At 39.3% G+C, this 27,308-nt stretch overlaps 1 protein-coding gene across 1 annotated transcript in view; it reads right to left on the reverse strand.

Annotated features, from left to right (window-relative positions):
* Nucleotides 1-2,228: 2,228 nt before the first annotated feature.
* The window catches only part of pear1 (platelet endothelial aggregation receptor 1), a 59,342-nt gene continuing 34,262 nt past the window's right edge, over nucleotides 2,229-27,308 (reverse strand). Inside the window, exons 3-20 of the mRNA XM_015055248.1 lie at nucleotides 26,932-27,033; nucleotides 26,752-26,852; nucleotides 22,247-22,339; nucleotides 15,863-16,109; nucleotides 11,932-12,034; nucleotides 11,685-11,821; nucleotides 10,749-10,961; nucleotides 10,098-10,272; nucleotides 9,880-10,000; nucleotides 9,637-9,800; nucleotides 8,287-8,389; nucleotides 6,401-6,553; nucleotides 6,110-6,328; nucleotides 5,413-5,522; nucleotides 5,211-5,337; nucleotides 4,178-4,240; nucleotides 3,079-3,273; nucleotides 2,229-2,650 (exon numbers count right to left, since the gene is read on the reverse strand). Of these exons, the coding sequence (XP_014910734.1) occupies nucleotides 2,499-2,650; nucleotides 3,079-3,273; nucleotides 4,178-4,240; nucleotides 5,211-5,337; nucleotides 5,413-5,522; nucleotides 6,110-6,328; nucleotides 6,401-6,553; nucleotides 8,287-8,389; nucleotides 9,637-9,800; nucleotides 9,880-10,000; nucleotides 10,098-10,272; nucleotides 10,749-10,961; nucleotides 11,685-11,821; nucleotides 11,932-12,034; nucleotides 15,863-16,109; nucleotides 22,247-22,339; nucleotides 26,752-26,852; nucleotides 26,932-27,033 (2,578 nt within the window). The 3' untranslated portion in view covers nucleotides 2,229-2,498. The remainder of the gene's footprint in view (nucleotides 2,651-3,078; nucleotides 3,274-4,177; nucleotides 4,241-5,210; nucleotides 5,338-5,412; nucleotides 5,523-6,109; nucleotides 6,329-6,400; nucleotides 6,554-8,286; nucleotides 8,390-9,636; nucleotides 9,801-9,879; nucleotides 10,001-10,097; nucleotides 10,273-10,748; nucleotides 10,962-11,684; nucleotides 11,822-11,931; nucleotides 12,035-15,862; nucleotides 16,110-22,246; nucleotides 22,340-26,751; nucleotides 26,853-26,931; nucleotides 27,034-27,308) is intronic.

A 27,308-nucleotide genomic window follows, 5' to 3' on the forward strand; every position in this document is an offset into this window, starting at 1 on the left:
TAATGAATAAAATCTGACACTGGCATTTAAAGTGTTAAAATCCTGAAAATGTTTGACTGCTCTGAGAATGTTAAGTCATTTATGAAAAGAAAAGAAGGAAATGTGCAGGTTTAAAGTCAGTTTTTGTACATTTCTCCCAATCGTTTGTCGGTAAAATATTTGAAGTGTGAACTCTTACAAAAACAGTTTGTTTAACCGATCACGGTAGGTAACACACCTGCTCTGTAATATTCATCAGTTATGAACCTGGTGAAAGTTAATTTGTTGAGAAATGACATTAAACATTTAATGGATGCAGGAGAAGCGCCAGGCTTGAATCCGTGACCTTTACAGCTTCAGGTTGAGAAAATGTCTTGTAATTGCAAAACGCGCCACCATTAAACGTTTAATGAAGCTATTTTCACTTGACACTAAATGAATCCAACTCCATTCAGGAAGAGTTCAGCTGGAAACGTGTGCATCTAATTAGCAGGTTGCTGGTGTGTTTGTCGTTTATTTCTGTTTGCATTAAAACAGTGATGACAACTCCGCAGCTGGAGGAAAGTTTCTGGATCCTCAAGAAGTTCAAGTTGAGAATCTGAGCTGCAGAGAATCCTCTGGAAGCTGCTGCAGTCATTCATGTTGCCACCAGAGCAGAGCTTGCTCAGCATTTGCAGCAGATCTGGAGGGTGAAAACTTGTTCCTGCTCCGTTAAGGACGGAAAAGATTCTGAAAATGAGCTGTCAAGGGTGGAAAAGTCAATGTCTGCAATCCATGTTTGGTTCTTTTCTGAGGAAGACTTCCTCCCAAGGTTGAGTTTGATCAAAAGTTAAAGGTAGAGCAACTTCTTCTTCAAAAAATAAAAAAAAAATAAAAATCCATCAAGAGTTTGGTGATTATCCAGCATGATGAATGGCGTCACAAGGCTCATAACTCAAACAGTAAAATGTTGAGTTCAGAAAGTCTGAACTGCACTGAGGATCTGGGGTTGGTTCTCCAAAAAGGTTTGAGAAAATGAAATCAACAAACTGGGATCAGCTTCAAGCTGACGGTCTGCTAGACTCGGTTCGGTTGGGAACCAAAAAGAAAACATTTGGTACATTTTCAGCTGCTCTGGTTCACTTTCATACTGCACTTTCCCCTCCTCGCCTGTGGGGGCGCTGCAGCAAGAACCACTGAAGGAAACGACATGAAAACTGAGCGTTGACTTTTAAAATTGATATTAAAGGTACCGTATTTTCAGCACTATAAGGCACACCTAAAAACCTTCAATTTCCTCAAAAGCCGACAGTGCGCCTTATAATCCGGTGCGCCTTATATGTGGACCAATATTGAGCCACAACAGGTCGAGTAACTACGGTAAGCAACCGGCGACTTCATTTTCGCCTGTAGAAGAAGAAGCGTGCGGTGCATGCTAGGATAGTTGTCAGAACGCTGGTTTGTTAATAAAGTTTGACTGACCTATCTACCTACCGACCTGATAATCAGGTCGTCTGCAGGTCATTTAGCACCACGTTCTCCAGGAACATGCTGTGCGCGAACGGAGAAGGGTGACCATTGTCTGGCCACGCCCCGGCCCAGGAAGGCTCTCCTCGCAGACCGGAGTCTGACTGTTTTGTTGATATTCACTTTAGTGCAGCTCCATCTAGTGGATGCATAACATAACTTCAGCCTCTACTGTAGCGTCTATTCTATGTGCCTTATAATGCGGTGCACTTTATATGTGAAAAAAGTTTTAAAATAGGCCATTCATTGAACGTGCGCCTTATAATCCGGTGCGCCTTATAGTGCGGAAAATACGGTATATAACTTATACAAAATATATTTTAAATATTTATTGAAACTGTCACTATGCTGTGACACCATGGTGTGAGACAATCTGTGAAGAAACTGAGCTCCTTTGCCTTCAGATTATCTGTTTCATATCAAACTCTCATGACATGATGACAGTTTTAACAAATGTGTAAAATATTTTTTATATATTTGTTACTTTCTACAGCTTTAAATACTGCATGACACCAAATAACCATGATTTGCAACCCGGGAGAGGGTTTATTTACAAGGTCCCTCTGGTGATAGAAAACTTGTGGTGAGGCTATATTTACTTCCATATGTACAGAGTTTTTCATCCACATTCTGGGCCCAATATTCCTGGAGATTGAAGCTTTTCTTTGGCTTTCATGACATTTTCAGAAACTTTAGAGTTTGTGAGAAGCTGCCGGCTGCATTTTTTATTTATTTTTTTTTTAATGTTTTCTACTTTAATGGAGTCAGAAAAGCAAAATGAAAGCTGAAATCACGTCGCAGTAAAGCTCCTCCGATGTCACCAGCTTTCCTGGTTCTTCAGTCCTGGTGGCAGCAGTACCATCTGATGGCCACTGGGGGGCTGTGCTGCCCTCACACAGGACCTTACTGAGTTTGTAGGTGAAGAACAAACAGTCTGCTCTTCTAACATGGGCCCTCAGGGAGGAGGGTGGGGCCTCAGGGAGGAGGGTGGGGCCGCGGTGCCTCTCCGGCTCTCACTGCAGCGCTCTGCGCGGGGCGGGCCGGGGGGAGGGCGGCCGGCGCACCGGAGGCAGGTCGTAGTGTCCCGGGATGTGGCTGTTCACGGGGAGGTCGTAGTGGCTCTGGGGGTCGTCATGAGGGGCGTGACCCAGGGAGCTCTGCCGCTCTGATACAACAGCAGGAGGAGAGGTTTAATACATCAGAAAACCTAACAAAATAAAACATTTCTGACACTGAAACTCTGAAATTTCAAGGGGTTTTTTTCTGCACAATTTCTGAGATTAATCTGAAAATTTTGGGCTATTTTGATCAATTTTTGGGCTTTTGAAACTCAGAAATTTCCAAGATTTCTAGAAATTTTCTCAGACTAATCTCAACATTTCTGAGTTTTTTTCCAAGAAACGTTGACTTTTCAAACTGACATATGCTTTTTCTGGAGAATTTCTTAAATTGCTACCTCTTTTTTGAATTTAAAGTGTTTTCTGAAAGTGTGAGGTTGATCTCAAAATTTAGAGTTTTTTCTGTAAATGTCTTTTCTTTTGAAACTCCTAAATGTTCATGTTTTTTGTGGGAACCTCTAGAGATGGACCTCACCTCTGCGCAGCGTGGCCATGCTGAACGGCGGCGGGCTGATCTCGGTGTACGCTCGCTCTCGAGGCACGGCCGCCTTCATCTCCATGTAGCTGCTCTCCGGGGGACAGAACGGCGGGCCGGGCAGGTCCTTGATGGTGGCGTACGGGTTCTCGCTGTTCAGAGAGCTGCTGCTCGCCGCCACCAAGTCCTTCAGCTCTGCTCACAGGCGGGACGAAGGAAAGTCAGTGGAGGTTAAACCGGTCGCCAAGACCCGTCCACTTTAACCGCTCAGGTCATTAAATGCTTTTAATGAGCCGAGGCAGGAAGGTTTATTTATAAAGCACCATTTAAACACAAGGTGGCCCAAAGTGCTTCACACAAAACCAAAGATAAAACTGTAAAACAACAAAAAAATCACGTTTTGAAACATCATGTTAAGCTATTCCCTCACCAACATGAGCAACATGAAGTGCTGCCTTGATTCTGCATGTTTGAGAAATCATTTAATCTCCATGGCAACCATTATTTTTGCAAATTTTCTGGGTTTTAACATAAGATGATTTTATCAAAAAAATTCTTAAATATTCTTAAATTCTTAAATATTCAAATTAATCTAAGTTTCTGAGCTTGAAAAGTTGAAAATCTTCTAGAAATAAATCTGAAATTTTGAGATTAATCTCAGAAAAAAAGACTTTAAAGTTGAAAATTTTCAACTTTTTGAATTTCCAATTTTTTTTCTAAGAAATTTTTCCAAGATTAATTTTAAAGTTTCAGAGTTCTTTTGATGAAAATGTACTGTTTTTATGTCTCTACAGTGGCCCTTCACTGTTGTCGTCAAACAACCACAGGTTAAAAATTAATTCATCAAGCAAAACACAATCCTGAGCTTCAGAACATCTAACAGTTAAAGTCTGAAATACAAAAAACATTCAGAATAAAGCGAAGCGGGAACCGTTGAGTTATTCCATCCAGGTTTAAAGAGATAAATAAACGTGTTTAGTGCAGTTCGATGTTCCTCTTTATGCTTTTTGACACGTCTTATCCGGCTCTCATAAACCGGTAATGATTGAGGCTGCAGGCAGCAGGAGGGGGAAGCAGAGAAAGTGCGATGATAAACTACCTTTGTTGTAATATTTTCCGAGGCTGGCGCTGTAGCTGTAGCTCCGGTCGATGCCAAATGCTCCTGTAAACCGCAACAGAAACACTTTCATTCAGTTGGTCTGTGTCAGGCTAATACAAAGCAGAAAGGCTGTTAAAATCAACAGCAGGTGGGTGGATTCTGCTGCCAATCAGCTTTTATGAAGTTCTGGGTGTTTATGGCCTGATATCAGGTCTAGATTAGGAAATATGTGGCTGGTGATAAAGTGGAATAAGAGGGAAAACTTCAGACAGATTAAGGATAAAAGTTTTTGTTTCCAATCAGCAGCAATCAGACGTAAAGTGAAGGTTTAATAAATCAGACAGGAAGGATCATATGGCTGAAAACGCCTCATAATATAAACATTTCATATCAGTCAATATCGATAATTACAGATTAGTTTTTTTAAATATCTGAAATATTGCTAAACTGATGGTGTAATCTTTTCTGTTTTATCCAGTTTTCATTGTGTAACGTTTTTTTTATTTTTAAGCAGTCAGGAGGCAGAGCAGTGAAACCTGAAACTGCTGCTGCGCAACTTGTTGCTAGGTAACCAAAGAGTGAGTCAGTTAGTTGATTGCACCAACCTAGCTTAGCTTAGCTAGCAGTGAGAGAGAACAACCTGGGTGAAGTTGAACTCCTCCGCCTTCTTCAAATATAACAAAACTCATGTCAAACTTTTCATTTAAAGATAATAATAAATGTTTCCAGAGGTCATGAAAGGTCAACCAGGCCCCCACATTAACCAAATCAGACAGTTGCTGTCAGTCAACTGGACTACGTTTGCGTTGGTTTGTGCAGCAAAAAACAACAAAGTGCAGCTTTTGCTTTGAATATATTAAAGATGACCTCTGATGACCTCTGGAATCTTTGTTTTAAATTTCTTTTTCGCTTCACAACTTATTTGAATCAGGTTGAAGACTGACTTCACTCAGGCGGTTGACCTGCTAAAGATTTTCTTCTGCCTACATCTCCCAGAATGCTCTGCGGTTCTGGCTCTCTGAGCTGGACGGACCTGAACCTTTGCGGCTCTCGTGATGCTTCCAGTCTGCAGGCAGAGTGGCGTTGGTCTCGACCCCGAACAGGCCGCGCCGCTCCCTGGCCGCGTTCTTCACGCTGCAGAACAGCTGGTTGTTGGTGTTCTGCGGGACACAAACAGGAACCAATCAGAACCCTGAAAGGCGTCCAGCAGGGGGCGAGAACGAGTGGCGCTCCACCTTGATGATGCGGTCGTGGTTGTTGGGGAGGTGCGGCAGCGGCGGCCGGTTCTGGCTCAGCGTGTGGTAGCTGGGGTTGGAGTAGTAATGATGGTAGCTGTGGGGAACATCTGCAGGGAAAACAAACATGGCGTCACTCATAATGGTACGGCAGCCTTTCAGGGCCAATAAAGATAGAAACAAAGAGCAAATTTCTTTCACAAAAATCAGATATTTTGAGAGTAATTTCAGACATTTTCTAGAAATTTTCAACTTTTAAAACTTTTCATTTTTCTTTCTTTTTTCTAGAAAATTTCTGAGACTAATCTCAAAATTTTAGTTTTTTTCTTGTAAATTTTCAACTTTGGGAGCTCAGAAGTGTCCTTGTGTTTTAGAACATTGTTGAGATTATTTTTTCCTAGCAAATACTTGACTTTTCAAAATCAAAAATTTTAATGGTTTTTCCCCAAAATTTCTGAAATTAATCACAAAATATTTGAGTTTTCTTCTTGCTAATATTTGACTTTTTGAGCTCAGAAATTTTAATGTTTCTTCTAGAAAATTTCTGAGATTATTCTCAACATTTCTGAGGTTTTTTAGGTAAATTTTGCATCATTCTCCTGTTTCATCTGAAGGTTCCAGAGGTAACGTTGAGCCCAGGATCTGTGGCCGGTGCAGGGAGGAGGTGAACTGTTTGCGGTGACGTTTCGGTTCAGACCTGGGACGGCGTATTCGGAGTTGACGGTGCGGCTGGTGGAGAAGGAGACGGTGGGCGTGTTGTTCTGCTTGTCCTTCTGCCGGCGCCGGAAGAGCAGCAGCAGAGCCAGCAGCATCACCACCAGCAGGACCAGCACCACGATGCCGCCGATGGCGCCCCACGACTCCCTCTCCCCCGGGGGCAGAGGGACCATGACGCTGCCCACCCGCTCAGACGAATCTGAAACACAGGAAGAGAGCTGCAGCAAGCGCAGCGGCTGTCCGTCACGCCGTGGGTCGAAGCCGGACTCACTGTTCTGGCAGGCGGCGCCCCAGTAGCCGGGCCGGCACACACACTCCCCGGTTTTCCTCAGACACGTGTCGCTGTTGGGACAGTGGTCCGAGCAGGAGTGGTTGCAGTGGGGGCCCCACAGGCCCTCCGGACATGGATCACTGCAGTGCGGCCCTGGGAGGCAAATAATCCCACAGTTACAAACCAGAAAACATAAAGCTGCTGTGTTCAACATTTACAAAAATATATTTTCCCAATATTTGTTAAAACTGTCACCATGTGGTGACTGGGCCAATAACAAATTAACTGTATGACAAATTGTCCTAGAAGTTATTGTGATAAACAATAAACAATAATATTGTTGTTTTGGGACCATTTTCAAGTAATATAATGATGCAAAAACACATTTTCAGAGATCAATAAACTTTAAATTCTAATAAACATTTAACACCAGAATTAAAAAACATATTAAATATCCAAAATTAAAATAAAAAAAACCCAACAGAAACAACAAATGAAATTAATGAATCTGGAAACAAAATTGTCTTTCAAAAAAAGGGCTAGTTGGGACAAACAAACACCATAAGATGTGGGCAGACGGCTGCCTGATGTTATGCTCAGTTATTCTCATTACATGATAATAATCTAATAATTCAAAATGTCTTCCAATTCCAGTGTTAAATGATTATCCTGCTGTTGAAGTATAAAAGAAAATTAAAAAAAAAAGGAAATCTGCTGTTCCAGAAAACTGTTTATCTGCCGTCATCAGTGGCCATGCTAACTAGCGTTAGCATTCATGGCAGGCTATGTTGGGATGAAACAGCTTTAGATTAGCAGAGAACAGGCAGGAGGGTGTGAGCATGAGAGTGATTGACAGCGCTAAGACCCTCCTCCTGGCTCTGGTTGGTTGTTTCTAATTAGCACAGGGAGAGATTTTTTTTTCAGATTGTTTTTCATTATTCTGCCACCACATAATGATAATTTTAACAAGTATGTTCATTTTTAATAAAAGGCACATACTGCAGCTTTAAACCAAAATAATTCTGACTTTCATCCATTCACTGTTCTTCAAATATGAAGAGAAAAGGAGATGAATGCATGAAGGGAAAATAGAAATTACACCCTGCCTTATTGTTCTACCTTATAAATTATCTGGTAATTACCAGGTTTTAGAGGCATTTAAAAATAATTTCAAGATTATTTATTTTTATAGGGGCTATAAAAAAACAAAAGAACAATGTGTTAATGTCATTATTCTGCCAGGACAATTAAGAAAAACAACAACAAAAAAACAGTGAAAGGAAAAATAAAAAAAAACTAAAATCTGTGACATTTATACAGAAATTTTCCAGTCCAAGAATACCTACATAAACATGCAAACATCTAAATATTCCAACAAAATTTCTGAGTTTTTTCCTCCCATATTTGCAACCATTCTAGCTCAGAAAAGAGTCTTTTCTACCAAATGTCAGATATTATCTGATTTGTTTTTTGGCACAAATTTACTCCCTTTTTTCTGTCTTTCAATGACATTATCAAAATAATCAATACCCACTGAACATTCTGGTTAATGTTCCATTTATTACGGTTCAAAGCAGCTCTAACCAGGTGAGGTTTTAGCTGTTTTCTGGAAGTTTGTTCCAGATTTGTGGTGGATAGAAGCTGAATGCTGCTTTTCCAATATTAAGGAATTATTGACTTAAAACTCAAGAGTTACTTGTAAGTCAGTTTCTTTTAGACACTAGAATCTAGAGTTTAGTTTTTTGCAGTGTGCTCCTTTAATTCAGCCGTGCCGTGTTGTCAAATCCGGCTGGGCCAGTTAAAACCTGTGGCTCTGTCCGTCCTCTTGGACCCGTCCTGTGCAGCCAGAGCCAACCTGGCAGCGGTGGCAGGACGTCGTCACTTACCCGTCCAACCTGGCAGACAGTGGCACTTCCCGCTGGTCGCCTGGCAACCGCTGCCGTGGATACAGTCGCACTTCTTCAGGCAGCCCGGCCCGAACGAGCCCATCTGCATGCAGAACGAGAGCCAGCGGGCAGACAGTCATCAGGGGATTCTCTCCGCTGTGGGGTCAGACAAAGCGCTGCGCTGGCCCGGCGGGCCGGGCGCGCAGCCTGTCGGCCTGGCACGCTGACGGCAGGAACGCAGCGAGTCCAAAACCCAGATTAATGCAAACAGAAACCACAGTAAACATGTCCTGTAACGTCTCTGTGATCGATGCACTGCTCTCTTTAAAAACATCAGCAAACCAAACTCTGGCTGACATTAACATGACATTTCTCTTCCTTTTAGTGAATTGGTTTGTTTGGACCTGAGCCGTGGCTCCAGTGCAGAGAGGTAAGAGGTAAATTTGAACTTTTACTGAACTCATTGCATCTCGCCTAATTTCAGGCAAAACTGCAGTTTTTCCAACTCAATCACTGTTTAATGTTTTAAATGAACAAGAAGAGTGGAAAAACTAGATCTAAATCACTGAAGTTTACAGACATCAGTTTTAATGTCTGGATTTGACTAGGCCATGTTCAGCTACTTGATTCTTTTATCAAGCAGTTTAATGATCAGATCTGCACCATAAGACAGCTTAAAAAAAGAGGAGAACATTTCCTCAAAAAACTTTTTTAGATTAATATCAGAAAATTTCTAGGAAAAGTATGGAAATTTTGGAGCTACAAAAGTTTTAAATTTGCTGGACAAAATCTCTGATATTCTGAGATTACCGTCAGGATTTTTTTCTTTTTTGAAAAATTTGAAAATTTTCTGAACTCATAAAGTTAAATCTTTTCGACTTTAGGAATTTTTTGGAATTGCTCAAACTAAAAATTTTTGACACTTGAACTCAAAAATTTCTAGAAAATTTCTGACGTTAATCTGAACATTTCAGCATTATTTTTCTGCAGATTTTTGTCTTTTTTTTCAAGAAAATTTCTTAGATTTCAAAATTTATTACTTTTTTTTGGAGTAAATTTACTCCTTATTTTTGTATGTACAGCCGCCTTAACATGCCAATTTCTATGTGGCCATAAAAACCCACCTCATCCTAATTCAAAAACTTATTTTTTTCAAAAAGCAAGAACTTGTTTTCCTTTAAACAAATTTATTTTCGTAAACACAGCTCACATCATCGATGATCAGTTCATCTATCCACCATATTTAGATTTTCCTGCATTCTTCCTGAAGGATTTCTAATGATAACTTCATTATTCCACTCGGCTCTTGCATATTAAATTCTCATTTTGGTGAAGAAATAAAGGCCTTACACCACACGGCTGGTCACAGAGCGCCCCCTGCCATCCAGCTGAGCATTTGCACGATCCGTCTGCGGGGTCACATTTGGCCCCGTTGGTGCAGCGACAGGTGGCGTTGCACCCAGGGCCCCAGGTGCCGTCAGCGCAGGGGACGGAGCAGTCTGGCCCTTGCCAGCCTGCAGGTGCAGCAGGAACGGTTAAAAATGGCAGCATGGACGTTTCTGAACCGTTACATGTTTCCTGACAGTTTCTTACCCTCTTTGCAGAAACACGTCCCGTCAACCGGTGAGCAGTCGATAAAGTTTTCGCAGGAGCATTCCAGGGAGCAGTTCTTCCCGTAGGTGCCGGTTTTACAAGGACTCTCACAGTGAACGCCCTGAAGATGTAAAAAATAAAATAAAAATAAATGCCAGAAGTCAGGGGAGAAATTAACAATTAGAAATCAATTTAAAATAAGGCGCTATGTGGATCACCGTGAATCCAGGGGAGCAGTGGCATCGTCCCGTGGCGCTGTCGCACACGCCTCCGTTCACACACAGACACGGCTCCATGCAGCCGTCGCCGTAGAAACCGTGAGGACACGTCTCGTTGCAGAACAGACCCGCCCAGCCCGGCTGGCACGTGCATTCGCCTTTCATGGGGTGGCAGCTGCAGACGGACAAAAACAGTTTCCTCCAATCACTGCAGGAGGTCAAAGGTCGCTGTTGGGTGCCGTTTGGCCCACTGACACAAATCAATTCATTTTTAACAATTTAGATGTCAAAACATGAAAGGCAGAAACCTTTCTACCATCTGAAGACATGGCAACAGCCCAGAAAGAGATTAATCATTTGAAAATCATTTAAAATGCTGCAGCAGCAGAAAAACAAACCTCTAGTTTTATTTTTTTGTTTTTACCAGTTATAAGCTCAATATCATAAACACTTGTGTCTTAGTGGCGTCTGTTCAGTGAACAATCACCCGAGTGAAGTTGTTGCACCATCTTCTTCAAATCTAAGAAGATCGGTGTCAAATGTTTGTGCAGCAAAAAGCTTCATTTGTGCCGTTATCATGTTAAAGATATTCATAAAAATAATTTGCTGAACATGGCGACCGTTAGACTGACGTTCAGCTATCATTCCCACCTCAGAGTGTGTTTCTCCTCACAGAGACACTTGTGTTCGCAGTGCATGCCATAGTTCCCAGGTCCACACATCCGGTTCCTGCACTGCGGCCCGCTGAATCCGGGCTCACAGAAACAGCTGCCGTCGATGTTGAAGCAGCGCGCGCCGTTTGCACAGTTGCACACACCTTTACAGTCCTGGCCATAGGTACCTGCGGTGCACTCCTCGTTACACCTGAAGGACGAAACAGATGGATCCTGCTGATCTCCAGAAAAAACAAGCTGAAGGTTTAGTTCTGCATGCACAATCTCTTGGACATTTCTTAGTTTGATAAGTTGAAAATTCGCAAGAAAGAAATTCTGAAATTTTGAGATTAATGCAAGAAATTTTCTAGAAAAAAGTAGGAAATTTCAGTGTTCCAATTGTCCAAAAATTGCTAGAAAGAAATTTTGAGAATAATCCCTGAAATTTTCAAGAAAATAACTTCTAAATTTCTGAGTTTATAAATGTCAAGAAATGTGAACTTTCGAAAATGCCCAACTTTCAAAACTAAATGCTGCCTGGTTAAACCTGAATTAGGCCAAATATCATTCAGTGCCTTAAAAAAACAATACGATTTTAAAAAGGTATTCTTGAACAAACACGTGATTATGACCTTATTTTACAAGTCTGCTAAAATTGTGCTCTTAGTCCATAGTTACAAATCAGAGTCAGACATGCTCTGTAGTTCTTAACCTTGTTTTTTACTCTGTAGTTCTGTGGAAACGTCTAAATGTAAAGCTGTGATTCTTCTCTATATGGTGCAATCTGAGCTAGAGGAATTATATGGAGTTTAAATAAAAAGGATATGAGAATAGAGCCTTGAGGGACCCCTGATGTGACTGTCTGAAATGCCAAGACGTCTATAGCTTCGTGCAGTGTCGTCTAAAAATGTCCCAGACTTTTCTCCAAACCCACCTGTTGCCAGTGAAACCCTCTCTACACTGGCAGCGTCCAGTTAAAGGGTCACATTTAGCGCCGTTATGGCAAACACACTCCTCGGAGCAGTTTTTTCCAAACCTTCCCTCTGGACATTGTTCCGTGCAGATCGCACCCTGCCAAACAATACTGGATATTAGATGCAAGCTGGTGTTACAGGACACAATCCAGACCTTTTATCCGCACAATCTGGATTATCGATCACAGTGGGATGACGGGAACGTACCGTCCACCCAGCCAGACAGGCACAGACCCCGTTGCCCTTGCAGCGGCCCTCGTTCTGGCAGGGGCATCTCGGCTGGCATGAGCCTTTACACGTTTTCGCACAGCTGCAGGAGTGACAGAGAGACGGAGACAGACAGTCAATGCATGATCTGGCTAAAACAGGTTGGGGACATTCCTGAGGAATAAAGTCAGTGTTTGTGTCTCGTCTTTTGAAACCATGAGTACAAATGTTGAGGTATTGATTTTTTGAATCAATGTCAATTAGGAGAGAGAAAACTTTGGTGAATTTCTGCTAATGTAGGAAAATCACAATTTCAAATTGTGGTGTTTCAATTAAATAAGAAAGGGGATTAAAATCACACGTTAATAAGTATCTTCACTCAATAAATCACTGAAGAAAACATGCATCCTCCTCCTACCACTTCCTGTCGTCATCTTCTTCACCAGTAGTAACATCCGGTTGTTGATATGACTGGTGTGATCCTAAAAAATGTTTAATTACAGTGTTGCGAAGAACACTAATTTTGATACAGACAAAAAAAAAAAAAACATCTCATCCTAGAGCAAAAATTGTATACTTTTAAAAAAAAAAATGGCCTGTTTGCATAAAGCAGGTTTAATTCCGTAATTTCAATTATTATAATTGAAATTACGGAAATCACATGATCAATTTTTCAGTTCTAATGCAGAACTGCGACGGAATTCTGCATTAGTTTCATTAGCTATATAAGCTGCGCATAGAATTGCGCAAACTACAATTCCGAAAATACATTAGCGGAAAGAAACACCACAATTAAAACACAAACAAACTTGTTTTTAGATCTAAAAGATTTGACCCTAGGATGAAGTGGTTTTTCAGTCGTATCGAAAGTGATTTATTTCGCAAAACTGCAATGAAAACATTTTTTTCGTATCACACGAGTCACATGATCAACAACCGGATGTTGCCGTCAATGCAAACCACGAAGAAGAAGACGGCAGGAAGTAGTTGGAGGATCTTGGCGCGGCATGTTTTTTATGATTTTTTGCCTGGACAAAGTTATTCATGTGGGATTTTTACGTCTTTTCTTATTTAATTTAAACACCGCATCTGCTAAATTTTGTTTTTTCGACATTAGCGAAATATTGACAAAGATTTTTGAACATGTGTAACGGAAACGCGGCTTCCATTGATGCTTTCAGTGCATGTTTTCTGTCACATCAGCCCGTTTAAGGACGTTTGGATGAAACTTTGTGAACACATCCCGGAGGTAAAATGGACACTTCAAATATTCGTAACTTACTACAGGGCTGTGTCTCATCCTCCCTGTTGCCAAGTTTCTGCTTTTTCCTCCCTGAAGTGAGAGGTGCTGAGGTTTGAAACTGGCAGGATGATGGGCTCTCTCTGTAAATGCGTTGTGGGGAAGAGTTTTGTTTACTTGTCTTCTGGGGCGGCTAAAAACTGGGCGTAACGGATGAGTCATGGAGCAGACCATCGGGGTGTCTTTCCATCTTCAAATTAAGTTGGAGAAACGCATAACAGCCCCTCATTAAAGCCATAAAAGATCCGCGTCTGACTTACCTACAGGGAAAGTTAAGATAATGAAGCGATCTGTAATGAAGCTCGAGTAAAGCGTCTCCCTGAAGAAATACTTGGAGTGCTTTAAAGATGCCTCATACCAAATCAGGAAGTAGACTGTGTTCATTTTAGCTCTGAAAATGGAAATGTTAAGATTTCTCGCCTAAAGTCTGAACCTTAAGCGCAGCCAGTCGATCTCCACCTGAAAAAACATCCACAAATGCAACCTGAACGGCTCCATAGCTGTAAATAAAAGAAACGCGGTTCAGGGGGGATTTATGTGAGGCTACAAAGTGCCTTGATTTAAAGTATTAAAGATAGATTACACCCGGTTTGGCAGTTTTTACATTTATTCACATTTACTTGAGTAACTCTTTGAAAAAAAAACTTTTTGGAGTATTATTTTTACTATTATGTAAATCTTTAGGTAGTTTATCCACCTCTGACTACAACCTCATTTAATTTGATACTTTTATCAAACGTTAAAAAAATTACTAAAAATTTTATTTAAATGCACAAAAACATAAACTTTCCATACAGTTATTGTGCAGCCAAGCAAAACGCTGAGAGAGAAAAACTAAGTGCACATGACAGTGACCTTTAGGAAACTCTTCAGCGTTACCTGGTTGCTATGGAAACTTGGTGACCCCAACACCAAGTAGGTTTAAAACAGCAGTTACTCTTTAAAGTTTCTTTAAAATTCAGATTAATGTGCAAATAATAAGTATGAATCTATTTCAGTGACATTGTTTACCAGAATTGTTAGGGGAGAAAAACAGTTATGGCACTTGGTTTTTTAATTTAAATACATTTTGAGCCCTGGAAATATTTCAACATTATTTTCATAAGTGGTGGGAGAGAAACTGCGAAATAACATTATTTTTAATGCATTTTATTTATTATTTCTGTTTTCTATGTCAGTGTATCAGGGCCAACATAGTTGGGAAGAAAAAGAGGAGTACATTTCCCCCCAAAAAACAGAAATTTTAAGATTAATCTCTGAAATTTCTTGAAACAATTTGGAAATTTTTCAGTTTGAAAAGTCAAAACCTTGCAAGAAAAAACTGAAATGTTGAGATTAATCTGATAAATTTTCTTGAAAAACGTGTAACTTTCTGTCTTTGGAGCCTTTTTCTGTTTTTACAGATGTTTAGAAAAATGTGTCTGAACTACAAAACTTTATATTTTCTGTCTTTAATTTGACTTTGCTGTTAAAGTTTCGGTATTTCCTTTAACGTGGGACTGAGGAGCTTTTCCACACAATCATCCATTGTTTCACATCAAACCCAGTCCTAGTTGAAATCCCACAGATGTTTAGAAAACGCCGCAGCTTTATGTTACGTGGTTGCTATGGAAACGTGGTGACGCCAAGCCCTTCTTATTGCAAACTAAAATGCTAACCACTGCCCCACCCTGCAGCCCAAACCTCAGCATAAAAGCTTTTATTCAGGGTTTCTGATGAACTCTGAAGGGTCTCGGATGGAGTTTCATTCTCCGATGGTTCAAAAGTTGAATAATCCCTTCAGCTTGTTTAAAAAGGCATTTTAACATTTTTCTGACTGATGCACAGAAATTTGTGTCTCTAAGTTTGTTGTTAACGTGCAGCTGTGTGCTCTACAGAGGAGGCCTCCAAACAGACAATACTACAATATATGTAAAGTAACATTTAAATGTTACATTTTCTCAGTTTTATTCACTATTGTGATTTTAGTTGGCCATTAGTTCTGCTGTGAATATATAACCAGATACATTTTCCACCACAGTGGAATATTTTGCAGCAGGTTTCTCCGAGCAGAGCCACTGGACGGTTCCTTCGGCCTTTTCCATTTCCAGCTTCAGGATCAAACCAACTTGATAGATTTCACTGGCAGCCAATCAGAAAGATGAAAATGGCAAAAATCATTTTTTTGAATTTCTCCTGTGACACAATAAACACTTTTTCTACACTGTAGAATCAGTGTGGAAAAATCTAGAAAATACTTGTCTAGACAAATACTAGACAAGTATTTTGGTCTAGTTTCTTGTGCAAATATCTTATTACACTCGAAATAAGGCAAGACTAACTTACATGTGTCTTTTTAGCTACATATATGAGCTTGTTTTAAATACATACTTCCATAATATTGATGAAAAAGTTCTAGTTCCATCGGCAGATAAATTTATTATAAGACTCATGTTTTTTGTGAGATTGTGTGTTTTGTCTTTTAACTTGTATTCCATTTTGAAAAACTGCTTTAGAGCATTAAAGAAACAAAACTGCCTTTGTTGGAAGTCAGTCATGCATCTGATGACTTTTCAGAGGGGTGAACTCTGATTTTCACACACAGGTTTTCCATTTTCCCATCTCTCTGTTTCCTCGTGTTGCTGAACTTACAAAGTCCCGGTGAATCCCTTCTGACATGTGCATTCTCCTGTTGCTTTGTTGCAGGATCCTCCGTTGCCACACTTGCACCTCTGCTGGCAACCCTTCCCAAAGGTCCCGGCCGGACACGAGTCCTCGCAGAGGCGTCCGATGAACCCGGGCGGACACTGGCAGACGCCCCTGACCGGGTCACAGAGCGCACCGTTCTCACACTTACACTCCTTCTGGCAGTCTGGACCCCAGTGTCTGTCGTCACAGGCTGAAGGACACAAACACAGTGGTAAATACGACGCTGCAGCTTCCCTACCAACAGTTTGGTTATGAAGTTAATGCAAACAGATGCACAGTTATACAACCACACATCCTTGAGAAGCATTAGTAGACCCTCCTGCACAACCAGAAAGAATGCAGCAAGTGTTTTGGTAGGGCTGCACCTAATGCAGTTTTCTGGCTAATTGCTGATCTTTAAAAAGCCTGACCTGCCGATTCCAGTTTTGGCCAGTGCCAACTGTTTTGTCTGAAATCTCGCTAAATGTAGGTAGAAAGTCTCTGAGTTGGCAACAGTGAGGTGACTATTAAGTTCAAATGCATGACCTGGTTGGTCAGTCAAACATCTCTCACTGCAGAGCAGAAGAGGACAGTGGCTGATTTTTAGATCTTATGTTGCTCAGGAACATAAGATCTGGAAATAAGATCGGCTTCACTTGTAAGCATCGGCCGATCACTGATCCCCAAGTTTCTGGGTGGTAAGTCAACAGCAAAAACACTCTTGTGTTTTCCAGCAGCCATTGTATAGTGCAAGCAGTAACAAAACCAGATGACCAGATATGCTGGAGCTCAGCTGGGATTGCTAGGTAACAGGGTGGGCTTTACTGCAGTTACTGCCTGCTGTGTTGTGACTTTACATTCTGTAAGTTTTTGAAACGAATCATTTAGATCCGTAGAAATCTAAATGGAAGCATAGAAATGGGCAAAATGTACATATTGCTTATTAAATCCCTTTAAAGCTGAAATATGTAACTTTATGCTGTAGCTAGTTAGCATAGCCACCAATGATAGCAGATAAACACTTTTACTGGAGAGTAAAACATGCTGAGAGTTTTAACAAATATCTATAAAACATATTCTTCATAAAAGTTACATACTGCAGCTTTAGTTGTTTCATAAACCCTTTGTTGTTTTCCCATGTTGAAATCTAAGAACTTGAAGATCTGTGTTATCTTTGCATCTTTCCTGCAGGGATTTCTTGGTCATTTGAATGTTTTTTTAATTCTTCTCAGTCACAGTCTGTCTCGCTCTGCAGGAGTTTACGACCTCATGTCAGACAAGCATCAGATTCGTTTCGGAAAAGCGGTGACGGACTTGGCGTCTGCTGCTCTTGTAGCAGAAAGAGGAGGATTAGAGTCGCTGTGGTGTCAGATTACCGACTGAAACACACGAGGGTTTCAGTAAAGACGAGCTCCTGGCGGTGACTATCACAGATTGGCTCTGGAGGAGTTTGCTTCCTCGCAGAGTTTCACACAAGTTTTGGATTTCAGTTCATGATGAAAAGTCCTCAGATTGGTTCAGAGCTGCATTCTTCAGATTTCTGCTCAGTTACTTCAACTGCGTTGCGTTTTCACTGAGAACACATGATCTCCAGTAACGCTGACGAAACTCATGGAGGGGCGACAAGAATGATTCCACAGATTTCAGGCTGAACAATCCTTCGTTTGGGAGCAACAGTCAGTCTGAGCTGCAGGTCATTTGTGTTCTCATCACATCTTGTCGTCTGCAGCTGCACTGTAAAAACACAAAATCTTACCAAGAACTTTTGGTCTAGTTTCTTGTGCACTTGGAAAAAGACAAAACTTGCTCGCAAGTAGCTTTTCAGCAAGATGCAGGAGGTTGTTTTAAGGAAATATTTCCCTAATATTGACAAAAAGTAACAGTTCCATTGGCAGATTATTTCACTCATAATACAGAAAAATGTTTTGTTACTTTGGGGCTGAGCCATTTCAAATCATTCAGGATAATACCAGTAAAAAAACATGGGTGATAAAATAAACTGTTATATGCTAAATCATTAGTTTTGCACATAATGTTTGCGATTTAAGAAAAACATGAGGGAGAAACACTTTTTAAACATCCTGTAAAACTAATGTTAATCAAACCATAACAATTTGTTTAAGTATTTTTATTTCCATGTGTTAGCTGATTTCAGGCTGTTTTATCAGCCCATTTAGTTTACATTTCTATTTATCTATTTTGTATTTTCTTTGACACATTTAACATATTGTGGGATTTTGTATATAAATGAATATTTTTTAAGTTATGAAAAGTAAAAAATATAGAGCTCTGGAAAAAATGAAGAGTCCACAGAACTGAACCCATTGAAAACCTGATGGCTTTTCCACCAAATATTGATTTCTGAATTCTTCCTGAGTTAAAACATCAGGATTGTTGTTTAGGGCTGTGTAATAATATCGATATTGCGATATATATCGATATTTTCTTTCCTAGAAAAAATCGATATTCATCCGCAAGTATCGTAACATCCAACTGTCACCTTGCTCACTCACTGTTTGCTTCGCCAGGAGAGTAATTAGGTCATCAGGCTTAGAGTGATTCCTTCAGATGTTAAGTGTCAAGGTTAAAAAGGTATCAAACTATTCAGAGCAGGGTACTTGGTGCACTTTATTTACTTTACAAATGCATGTAAGCTACAGTTTGTACTGTTTCAATTAAAAGAAACATGTTTTCTCGCCACTTTGATTCATTTTGTCTAGCTGTCGACTTTAAGTCTGTGTCCAGGTCCAACCAGAGCCAGGCATTGTGTAGTTGGTGCTTTTAATCAGTTTTCAGTTAAATTAATTCAACCCAACTCTATAACAGTCACAAAATGCCACCAAAATCACTCTGTCCCTCTAAAATCTTTCAGAAAATTGCAAAAGTGTATTGAATTGGATCATTTGCTGAATATCGCAATATATATCGTATCATGAGATTATTGTATCTCTACAGCCCTATTGTTGTTTCTAAATGAATATCAACTTGTTTTCTTTGCATTATTTGAGGTATGAAAGCACTGCATCTTTTTCTGCAAATAAATACCAAATTTTTGCTTGGAATGTTGTCAGTAGTTCATAGAATAAAAGAACAATGTTCATTTTACTCAAACATATTAATATAAAGAGTAAAATCAGATAAACTAATAATTTTATGAGTGGTCTCTTACTTATTCCAGATCTGTATATATATATAAAAAATTGACATCCCCACGAAAAAGAAAGAAAATGTGGAATATCATATGTGATCATTATTGAGGTATTTTAAATATATATGGTGATGTAATTTTTTTGGGCAATATCTCCCACTCCTAGTAGCAAGTGAAATAATCTGCCTGTGGAACTAGTGCATCCTCCTTAACACACATTTTTTCTAAAAGGTTACTCAAGTAAATACAAGTACGTGTAACTAGTTACTACCCAACTCTGCTAAGCTAAAACAAGAAAAGCTTGTTCTGATTTAACTTCAGTATCTTTGTATTGGGTGTATGTAAACATCTGGTTTCGACCATGACGTTAAAAGCCCAATAATCTCCGATGGCGATCCGTCAGAGTGTAGAATGGAACCAAATTAGGCCTGAAGCGAACCCCCACCATGGCTGTGGTGTTTACAGCAGGGAGGTGGAGGACAGTTCGCTGCCTCCTGCTGTTTATAAAGAATCACAGCTTCTCCTGGTCTCTGTGTGGGCACAGCGCAAAGGTCGGCTCACACCGCGGCAGGTTGAGTAATGAGGATCTCAGCTGGAGCGGATTATGTTTATACAGACGTTCTCCAGATCACTGAGCGACTCGCTGAAGGCTCTGCAGGCCTGCAGCCTCTGACAGCCGCTGAGAACCAGCGTGAGAAAAAACGGACCGGAACTGAACACCCAGATACAGCCACAGGTTTATTAATAGCAGACATGTTGAATTAATTTTGGGATTTTTATGGATTTATTTGGGCTGTTCTTTTTCCAGAGTTAGTATTAATGCTACATAAAACTGGTCTTTCTCTAATCCACACAGTGTCACATTCATACATAATATAGTCTTAAATATTTACATATGAACCTCTTGCATGTTACGCTGGAGGTCAGAAAGATGAATCTTTTACATGCTGTCCAAAGCTGCTGCGGTAGAACAATCAGCTCATGGTGGCAGCATGTTGGCGTAGCTCTGCTATGTTGGGCCAAACTTGTTCTTTTTCTTTACTTTTATTCATTATTTTTTCTGGTTTGGACAGTTATTTCCTCACAATCCATGAGGAAGAGAAAAGGAGGTTTTCTAACCAGACCAATTCAAAGAGGAGTGGCAAAAGCAAAGGAGGTGGGTTAGCAGTGCTAGCCAACAGATGATGTCATCCAGGACGTGTTGCTATGAAATATCGTCGCTACTGTCCAAATACTGAGCTGTTAGCATGTCATGATGAGACTCTCATACAGCATCAGTCTTCAGTCAGAGGCCCTGTATTTATTGGAATACTGACTGCTACTGGAGGTCGTTAACAGCATCACCAACCGCAGTGAATCTCTGAAGATACTTGGATGATCTGACATCATTTAATTCCCCTTTGAGATAAATAAAGTACTTCTGAACTGAATTTGGGAGATTTTTAAGGATGATCCCAAGCAGAATTTGCATAAAAACTCACATGAATTCCCTCTGACACAATTAATAGTTAATTATGCCCTCAGAGTTTTATCTTAAATGGTTTGCTCTCGAATATGAGCTCCATAAACGATCCTCAGTGCTGATTTGGTGAGCGGCGCAACACTTCCAAGCTTTACACCATCTCTCCGTTTCCAAAACGCATTTTATTGCTCTATTAAAGCAGAGCACACTGTGGTGTCAAACATGCAGGCAAACAGGAAGCGTCGGCTCATATTCAGCCGAAAACGTTACAGAAGAACCGAGAAGAAAACAGAGACGGAGAAGCAGAACGACAACTTAAGTGAGGGTTTGGAAGGCAGAGTAAGAGGAGAAGGAGAGTGGGGTCACATTTTCCATTTCCCTTCCCCATCCTCCCGCTACACGCTGCAGCTAATTTGAGAGTTTTGCAAAATAATGGGAGGGGAAAAAAAGAGAAAAACCAGAGGAAAGAGAAACGCAGTGTACTATTGACCCAGCTGACTGAGGAGAAAAGGTAGTGGAAAACTTCATTTCCAGGAGGGAAACATCATCTTTGGAAAACGTGGCTGTGGGTTAGAGCTAAGCGTTATATAACCGCTCAACATTCAGCCTTATCTACACGTTTCACCTCTACAATACCCTAAAAACTGGCCTATTTTTACAGTTTATTCTGAGCAGAGGAGTGAATTAAAGAGAGTTTCATAACTTGAACGGTTTCCTGGAGTGAGAGCGCTGGGTGATTCATGGCATGGTGTCATGCTCCCTCTGAAAAACCTTCTGTTGGGAAGTGATGGATGCAGAAAGCTCCACTTAGCTAATAATCACTTCCTCTTATTTATGTTGGTTTTACCCTGTAGCTGAGTTTCCATTACAAATTTGTCATTCGTTTCCATTGATCATATAATCACACGATTTGACATTTCAAAATTAAATTTGCTAAATGGAATCAAACCAGTTTTGACAAAATTTCATTTGTCGATAAGTTTTGGTGAAAGGATGAGGTGGATTCTTTGGCCTCATCGAATTGGGTTTATTTTTCTAAACTGCAATGGAAACACTTGTTTTGCACGATTTCACGTGATCCACAACTGGATGTTACTACTGCCAGAAACCACAAAGAAGACGACAGGAAGTAGATGGAGGGTGATGGAGCAGTGTGTTTTTAATGACTTTTCACGTGAACCAAACTTATTCATGTGTGATTTTAATTGAATTTCTACTTAGTGGAAATGCTGCAACTGCAAAATGGTGTTTTTTTATGTTAGCGAAATAGTAGTAGTTCTTTTTTTCATCCAAAAACAAAACTTTTTAGGAGGATTAAATTTCCAAAGATTTGCTAGAAAAAAACTTGGAAATTTCTTGTTGAAAATATTTTAATTTTTTTATGATTTTCATTTTTTTAATTTTGGAAATTAAACTAAAACAAATTTTTCTAATATTTCCAAGATTAATCTCAATATTTCAGATTTTTTTTTCGAGCAAATTTTTATTGTTTCACACTTATGAATTTCCAATTTTTCTAGAAAATTTCTGAAGTTAATCTAAAAATTTCTGAGTTTTTTGGCAGAAATTAACTTTTTTTCTAGTAAACTGTCGTAAATTTTCATTTCAATTAGGAAGTTTATTTCCTAATTGTCAAATTATGCAGTTATATGTCCAATGAAAAAGCAGCTTGTGAAAAAATTTTTTTGCAGAGAAAAAGCTTAAAAATGAAGCATGAATGAGAGGAAATGAGCCTCACAGCTGGAGCAGTCGTCGCCTCGCCATCCTTTCTCACACTGGCAGCGGTTCGGAGCGACGCAGCGGCCGTGGACGCACTCCTTACTGCAGTGAGCTGTTAATCAGAAAGAGACACATTAGTAATTAAATACATTTCATTTTTAAAGCATCAAAGCAATATAATGGACATTTATTTCTAATTCAGCTTGAGGCGTTTCAAAAGCTGCAAGGAGACGGATTACTATAAAACGAAGAAGCAGCAGCTCCTTCAGTCTTTAATCTTTACAATAATAGATAATAGAATGAAAATATATATATATTATTATTCCTCAGTGGGAAATTCAGGCACAATAAAGTTACAGATGATATGGAAGAAAAATACATTTTACCCTTTAGTCCACCTAAACAAAACTGTCAGAGCTGCTAATATTACTTGATCTTAAAAAAAAAAGAACATATAATGTTTTATAGTAAATTTGTTGTTTTTGAAATGAAGAAAAACGTTAAACGTTTGTGAAAAGAGGATGGATAAATTCTCTTTTATGGGAAAATTACAGATTAAAATGTCTATCTGCTGTGGAAAAATGTTGCAATTATTCCATCATTAAAAAAAAAACTGATTTAAAAATGCATTTTTGTTGGTTCTTTGTTTTGAGCCGCAGGTTGGGTCGGCGTTCTCCGTTACTGTTTTTGTCCTTTTCACTTGAAAATGTCAGTAAAGTCAAGATGCTCAAATTCATTTTTAAAGGCTGTAACTCTGTTGATGTAAACATTTGTGTTGTAAATGTATTTTATGAATAAACTTTGACATTTTGTCTCTTCTGAATCATGAATAAAACAAACCTGTGCGTCTAAAAGTTTCTCACCAGCTGGAAGCGACGTAAAGCTTCCTCACTAACGTTTCTTTCACAAACATTCAATTATGACCAGCAGATGATTATTCACCACAAATCTGTATTTGGCTTCTTGCATAACTCGTCAATAAACAACAATTTCACTGATTATTTTGTCCCTTTTCCTCGCCAGCGTGTGGAAACGAGGCAGATTTCTGACGTGTCATCAGACCAAAGAGGTAAGTATGATTACATGTAATTAGACATGTTTGGAATAATTAAAAGTGCTGCTTTCTGGAGAAGATGACACGTTGCAAGCTGAAAATCAGGTCCCGCCTGGCTTCTCATTTGAAGCGTTTATGTTTGAGGACAAAGGAAAAGGAGCCGGGTTGAAGCTGCAGCCCAGACCGTCTCTGCTGAGCGACGAGCGTTTATCCTCACAGCGTTTTCCACTGCAGAGCGGAGAAACACTGTTATTACCGTCCAGCTCCTCTCAAATCAGATGCTTCCACACGGAGGTGTAACTTCATATGGTTTCACTGGTTTACACAAGCCGATCTGACTGGTCTGTGGAAACATGGTGGTGGCAGCATCATGCTATGAAAGGACTGGACCAATGGCAGAAGCAGAGTTTTAATAGTTTTGGGTTTTTCATTACAGTTTAGATTTATTTTATTGTGACTTTTAGTATAATCTTTGGAAAATGTTTGACTTTTCAAATCCAGACATTTCAAAGTTTTTGTCAAGATTTCTGAGATCATTCTTAACAAATTAATTTCACTTTTTAGGCATACCTTTTCTTTTTTTTTTCTAGAATATTTCTGAGAATTAATCTAAACATTTTTGAGTATTTACTGGCAGATTTCTAACTTTTCAAACTCATAAATTTTTCTCTAGAGAATTTCTGAGATTAATTTCACAATTTATGAATTTATTTTTAGCAGAAATGTATTTTTTTCTATCTACATTGGCCCTAATATGCTCTCATAAATTCATGTGTTTATGAGAGCTTGTTTGTTAGTTTTATCAAAATAAAACTAACTTAAAAATAACTTTCAGTAGCATATAGGAACTTGTTGTAAGTCAACATTTCCTTTAAATTCCTTGTTCTATTGGCACATTTATAACAAGACATTTTCCATGTTATAAGTGAATTAATGCAACTTGCAATATAATGTCTGTAAATGTAAAATGAGCTAAAAATATAACACATTATTATTTTTATTACTAGTTCTTAGACATATCCAGATTTATAAGTAGAGTTGTACAACTTAAAATAAAAAGAAAACTTTGTCTTGTTATTTTAAATCATTATTTAATTATCTGCTTATTATAATTACTATTATTTTATGTCATTCCATATGATAAATTTACTCGAGAATTTGATGCTTTTGTGTTCTTTTTTTTTGTAACACAATGATACCACAATTATTTATATTGTGGCATCATTTTGTTTTAGGATTTTATTTTTTTACTCTTTTTGATTTTTTTCCAATCTCTAAAGAATCTTCTGCCACAGCTAATCTGTAGAAAACCTGTATAAAAATGTCTGTGTGGGAGTTGTGCCCCATTTGCCCCCCTTTTGGCTACGCCCCTGGAAGAAAAGGTCTCTGCTTTGAAAAAGTCCTGAATCAAAACCTGAGCTTTGCAAGCGGTGAAGCTCCAGTCCTTAAACTCTCAAAGATGCTTAGCTGACAAAATCTGGGTGATTTACGTGTAACAAAAGCCAAACTCATTTGATATGTTTTAGTTTGAATTTCTGAAGCTTTGGTGAAAATCAAACCCATAATTTGGCTTATTTATGTCCCACAAACTGCGCCGGCTCACAGTGGGGGAAAAGAAAAGCAGCTTTCTATGAAAATGAGATGTTTCAGTGAAAAACCACAGCAGCCATAAGCAGTTTGCTGTTCCAGCTAATTGCTGCAGTGTTGAGTGTTTTCCAGCAGATTCATCGACATCCAGACTCAGGTCACAGAATGATTCTCATCCATTAGCAGAGAAATCAAAAAAGCTGCTCTGATGACAATGTGGAAAATATTCAGGACTATTATTAGAACCCATTTGGGAATAAGTTCAGAAGGAGGGAATAATTTGTTCTTGTACCCGATCACAGGACAGAGAGAAAAACAATCTGTTCCCTGCTGACATGAAAAATATTTAGACCACTTAAAAAAACACTGAAGACCTCCATAGCTTGTATGGAGTTAAAGTTACTGCTTTTCAAAATTAACTAGTGACCTAATCTGACACATCTGGATCTGTTTCATAAAGAGGAATTTATACAAACACACACTGATCATTCCATCCAGGATTTTGCAATTGTTTTTGTGGTTATTTGCAATCAAAATCACAGATTTTTGGTGCTAATTTAGAAATATTTGCAAGGAATTTTGCTACATTTGTGCTTAAATGTGACTTTGTTACTCGCCAAAACAAACGACAAGTTGAGATCAAGTTAGGCTGAGAAGTAGAAAGAAGAAATACCACAACCAGCTAATTTCGATGTAAAAGCTAATCCTAATTGATTTAATGGTGTGAGTTAAGGTTAAGCGACATGCTGGTGATAGCACACATGTTAGCATAGTGGCTAAGAGAAGCTAAAGTGAACAGACTAAATGCACAGTGATTACTGGTCAACATGGCAGTGAAAGCTAGCATGCTATTGACAGAATTAATGTCAGCATTAGCATTTTAGCTAGTGATAGCTTTTACAAGGTTTTTTTCACACTGCATGGCTACCTTTAGCTTTTTTAGCTAATTTTATCTTATAAACTGCTGTGGCCTTACAGTTTAGCTTTTTAAGCAGTTTTCTGCATCTATTATTTCCTGTCATTTATAATTTATTTTTTAGAGAAAAAGAAGGTAAAAAAAATCCATTGAAATTGGATCTAGTTTTAAAAAATATGACTTTATTTTCAAACCACACTGGAAAGGAGAGTTACTGTTAGCCAACATTTGACTGATAGCCTTTACTCTACTATTAGCTTTAAGATGGTTTTTTTTTATACTGAAAGGAGTATGTTAGTGTAGGTCAACATACTAGTGATAGCCGTCATACTAATGTTAGCATCTGAGCTAAAATGAGATCATGTTAGCTAATTTTGATACAAATGCTGATCCTAGCTGACTTAATAGCATGCTTTAAATTTATTCAACGTGTTGCCTAACTTTAACACAAGTGGAAAACTCAATCTAAGGCTAAATACCAGCATGAGACCAACAGTCAACAAACAGGGAAAATAGAAAATAACTTTGAAGAGAGAGTTCAGGAGGACGTGAAACCCGTCTTAAACTCTCTCAAGAAGGGGTTTCTATTTACAGCATTTTAGCTAACATTAGTTTTTCAGCTAGTTTTGACCTAAATGCTAATGTGAACAGACTAAATGCAAAGTGATTACTGGTCAACATGGCAGCGATAGCTAGCATGCTATTGACAGAATTAATGTCAACATTAGCATTTTAGCTACTTTTAGCTTTTACATGTTTGTTTCACACTGCATTTTAGCAGCTCATGAACTGCTGTGACATTGCAGTTTGACAGAGTTCTGCACTGATTATTTTCTGTCATTTGTAATTTATTTATTGCAAGAAAAGAAACAAGGGGGAACAATTCAAATCTGGTTTGTAGAAATCAGAGATTTTATGTTTAAGTCGTCGTTGGTGTTGCATGAAGAATAATAAAAGTTCCACTCACGAACACATCGGCCTCCACTCTCATAGTAGCCTGGACAGCAGTGGTACCGCCTGCGGTGCTCGGTCTTCACCGCCTGCCTGTACGCCGTCTTATAGGTGATCCTGAAAGATTCCCACAGTCAGTCAGACAGGAAGCCTGGATGTAAAGACCGACGGTCAGGGGCAGGAGGAGAAGCAGAACCTGTGACGGGAGCATCTGTAAGACGTCCGGGGGTCCGAGCACGGCTCCTCCGTCACATGGTCGTAGGGGTGAGAGTAGGACTCCTTCACTGAGGTGGTGTAGCTGAAAAGCAGAAAAACAAGCAGAAAATGTGATTAAAGAAGCAGTTGGGGTTAACTGAGGAGCTATGAGGCGGAAAAGTCTGCCATTTTAATCCCCTGCTGCGCCTTACAGAGAGCTAATAAATAACACAGATGCTGTAATTTTTCCCAAAATGTTCAAATTGGTGAACAGACTGCAGGTTCAGACGTTTATGTCCCAAAAGAGTCACTGTTGTCCTGATTCTGGTGATCCAGTAGTCACACCTCAACCTCAACCGGAAAATATTCAGTTAAACG

This window comes from Poecilia latipinna, unplaced genomic scaffold (genome assembly GCF_001443285.1).
Source record: "Poecilia latipinna isolate Pla-1442-1.1 unplaced genomic scaffold, P_latipinna-1.0 Scaffold1305, whole genome shotgun sequence".
NCBI classification, from domain to species: domain Eukaryota; kingdom Metazoa; phylum Chordata; class Actinopteri; order Cyprinodontiformes; family Poeciliidae; genus Poecilia; species Poecilia latipinna.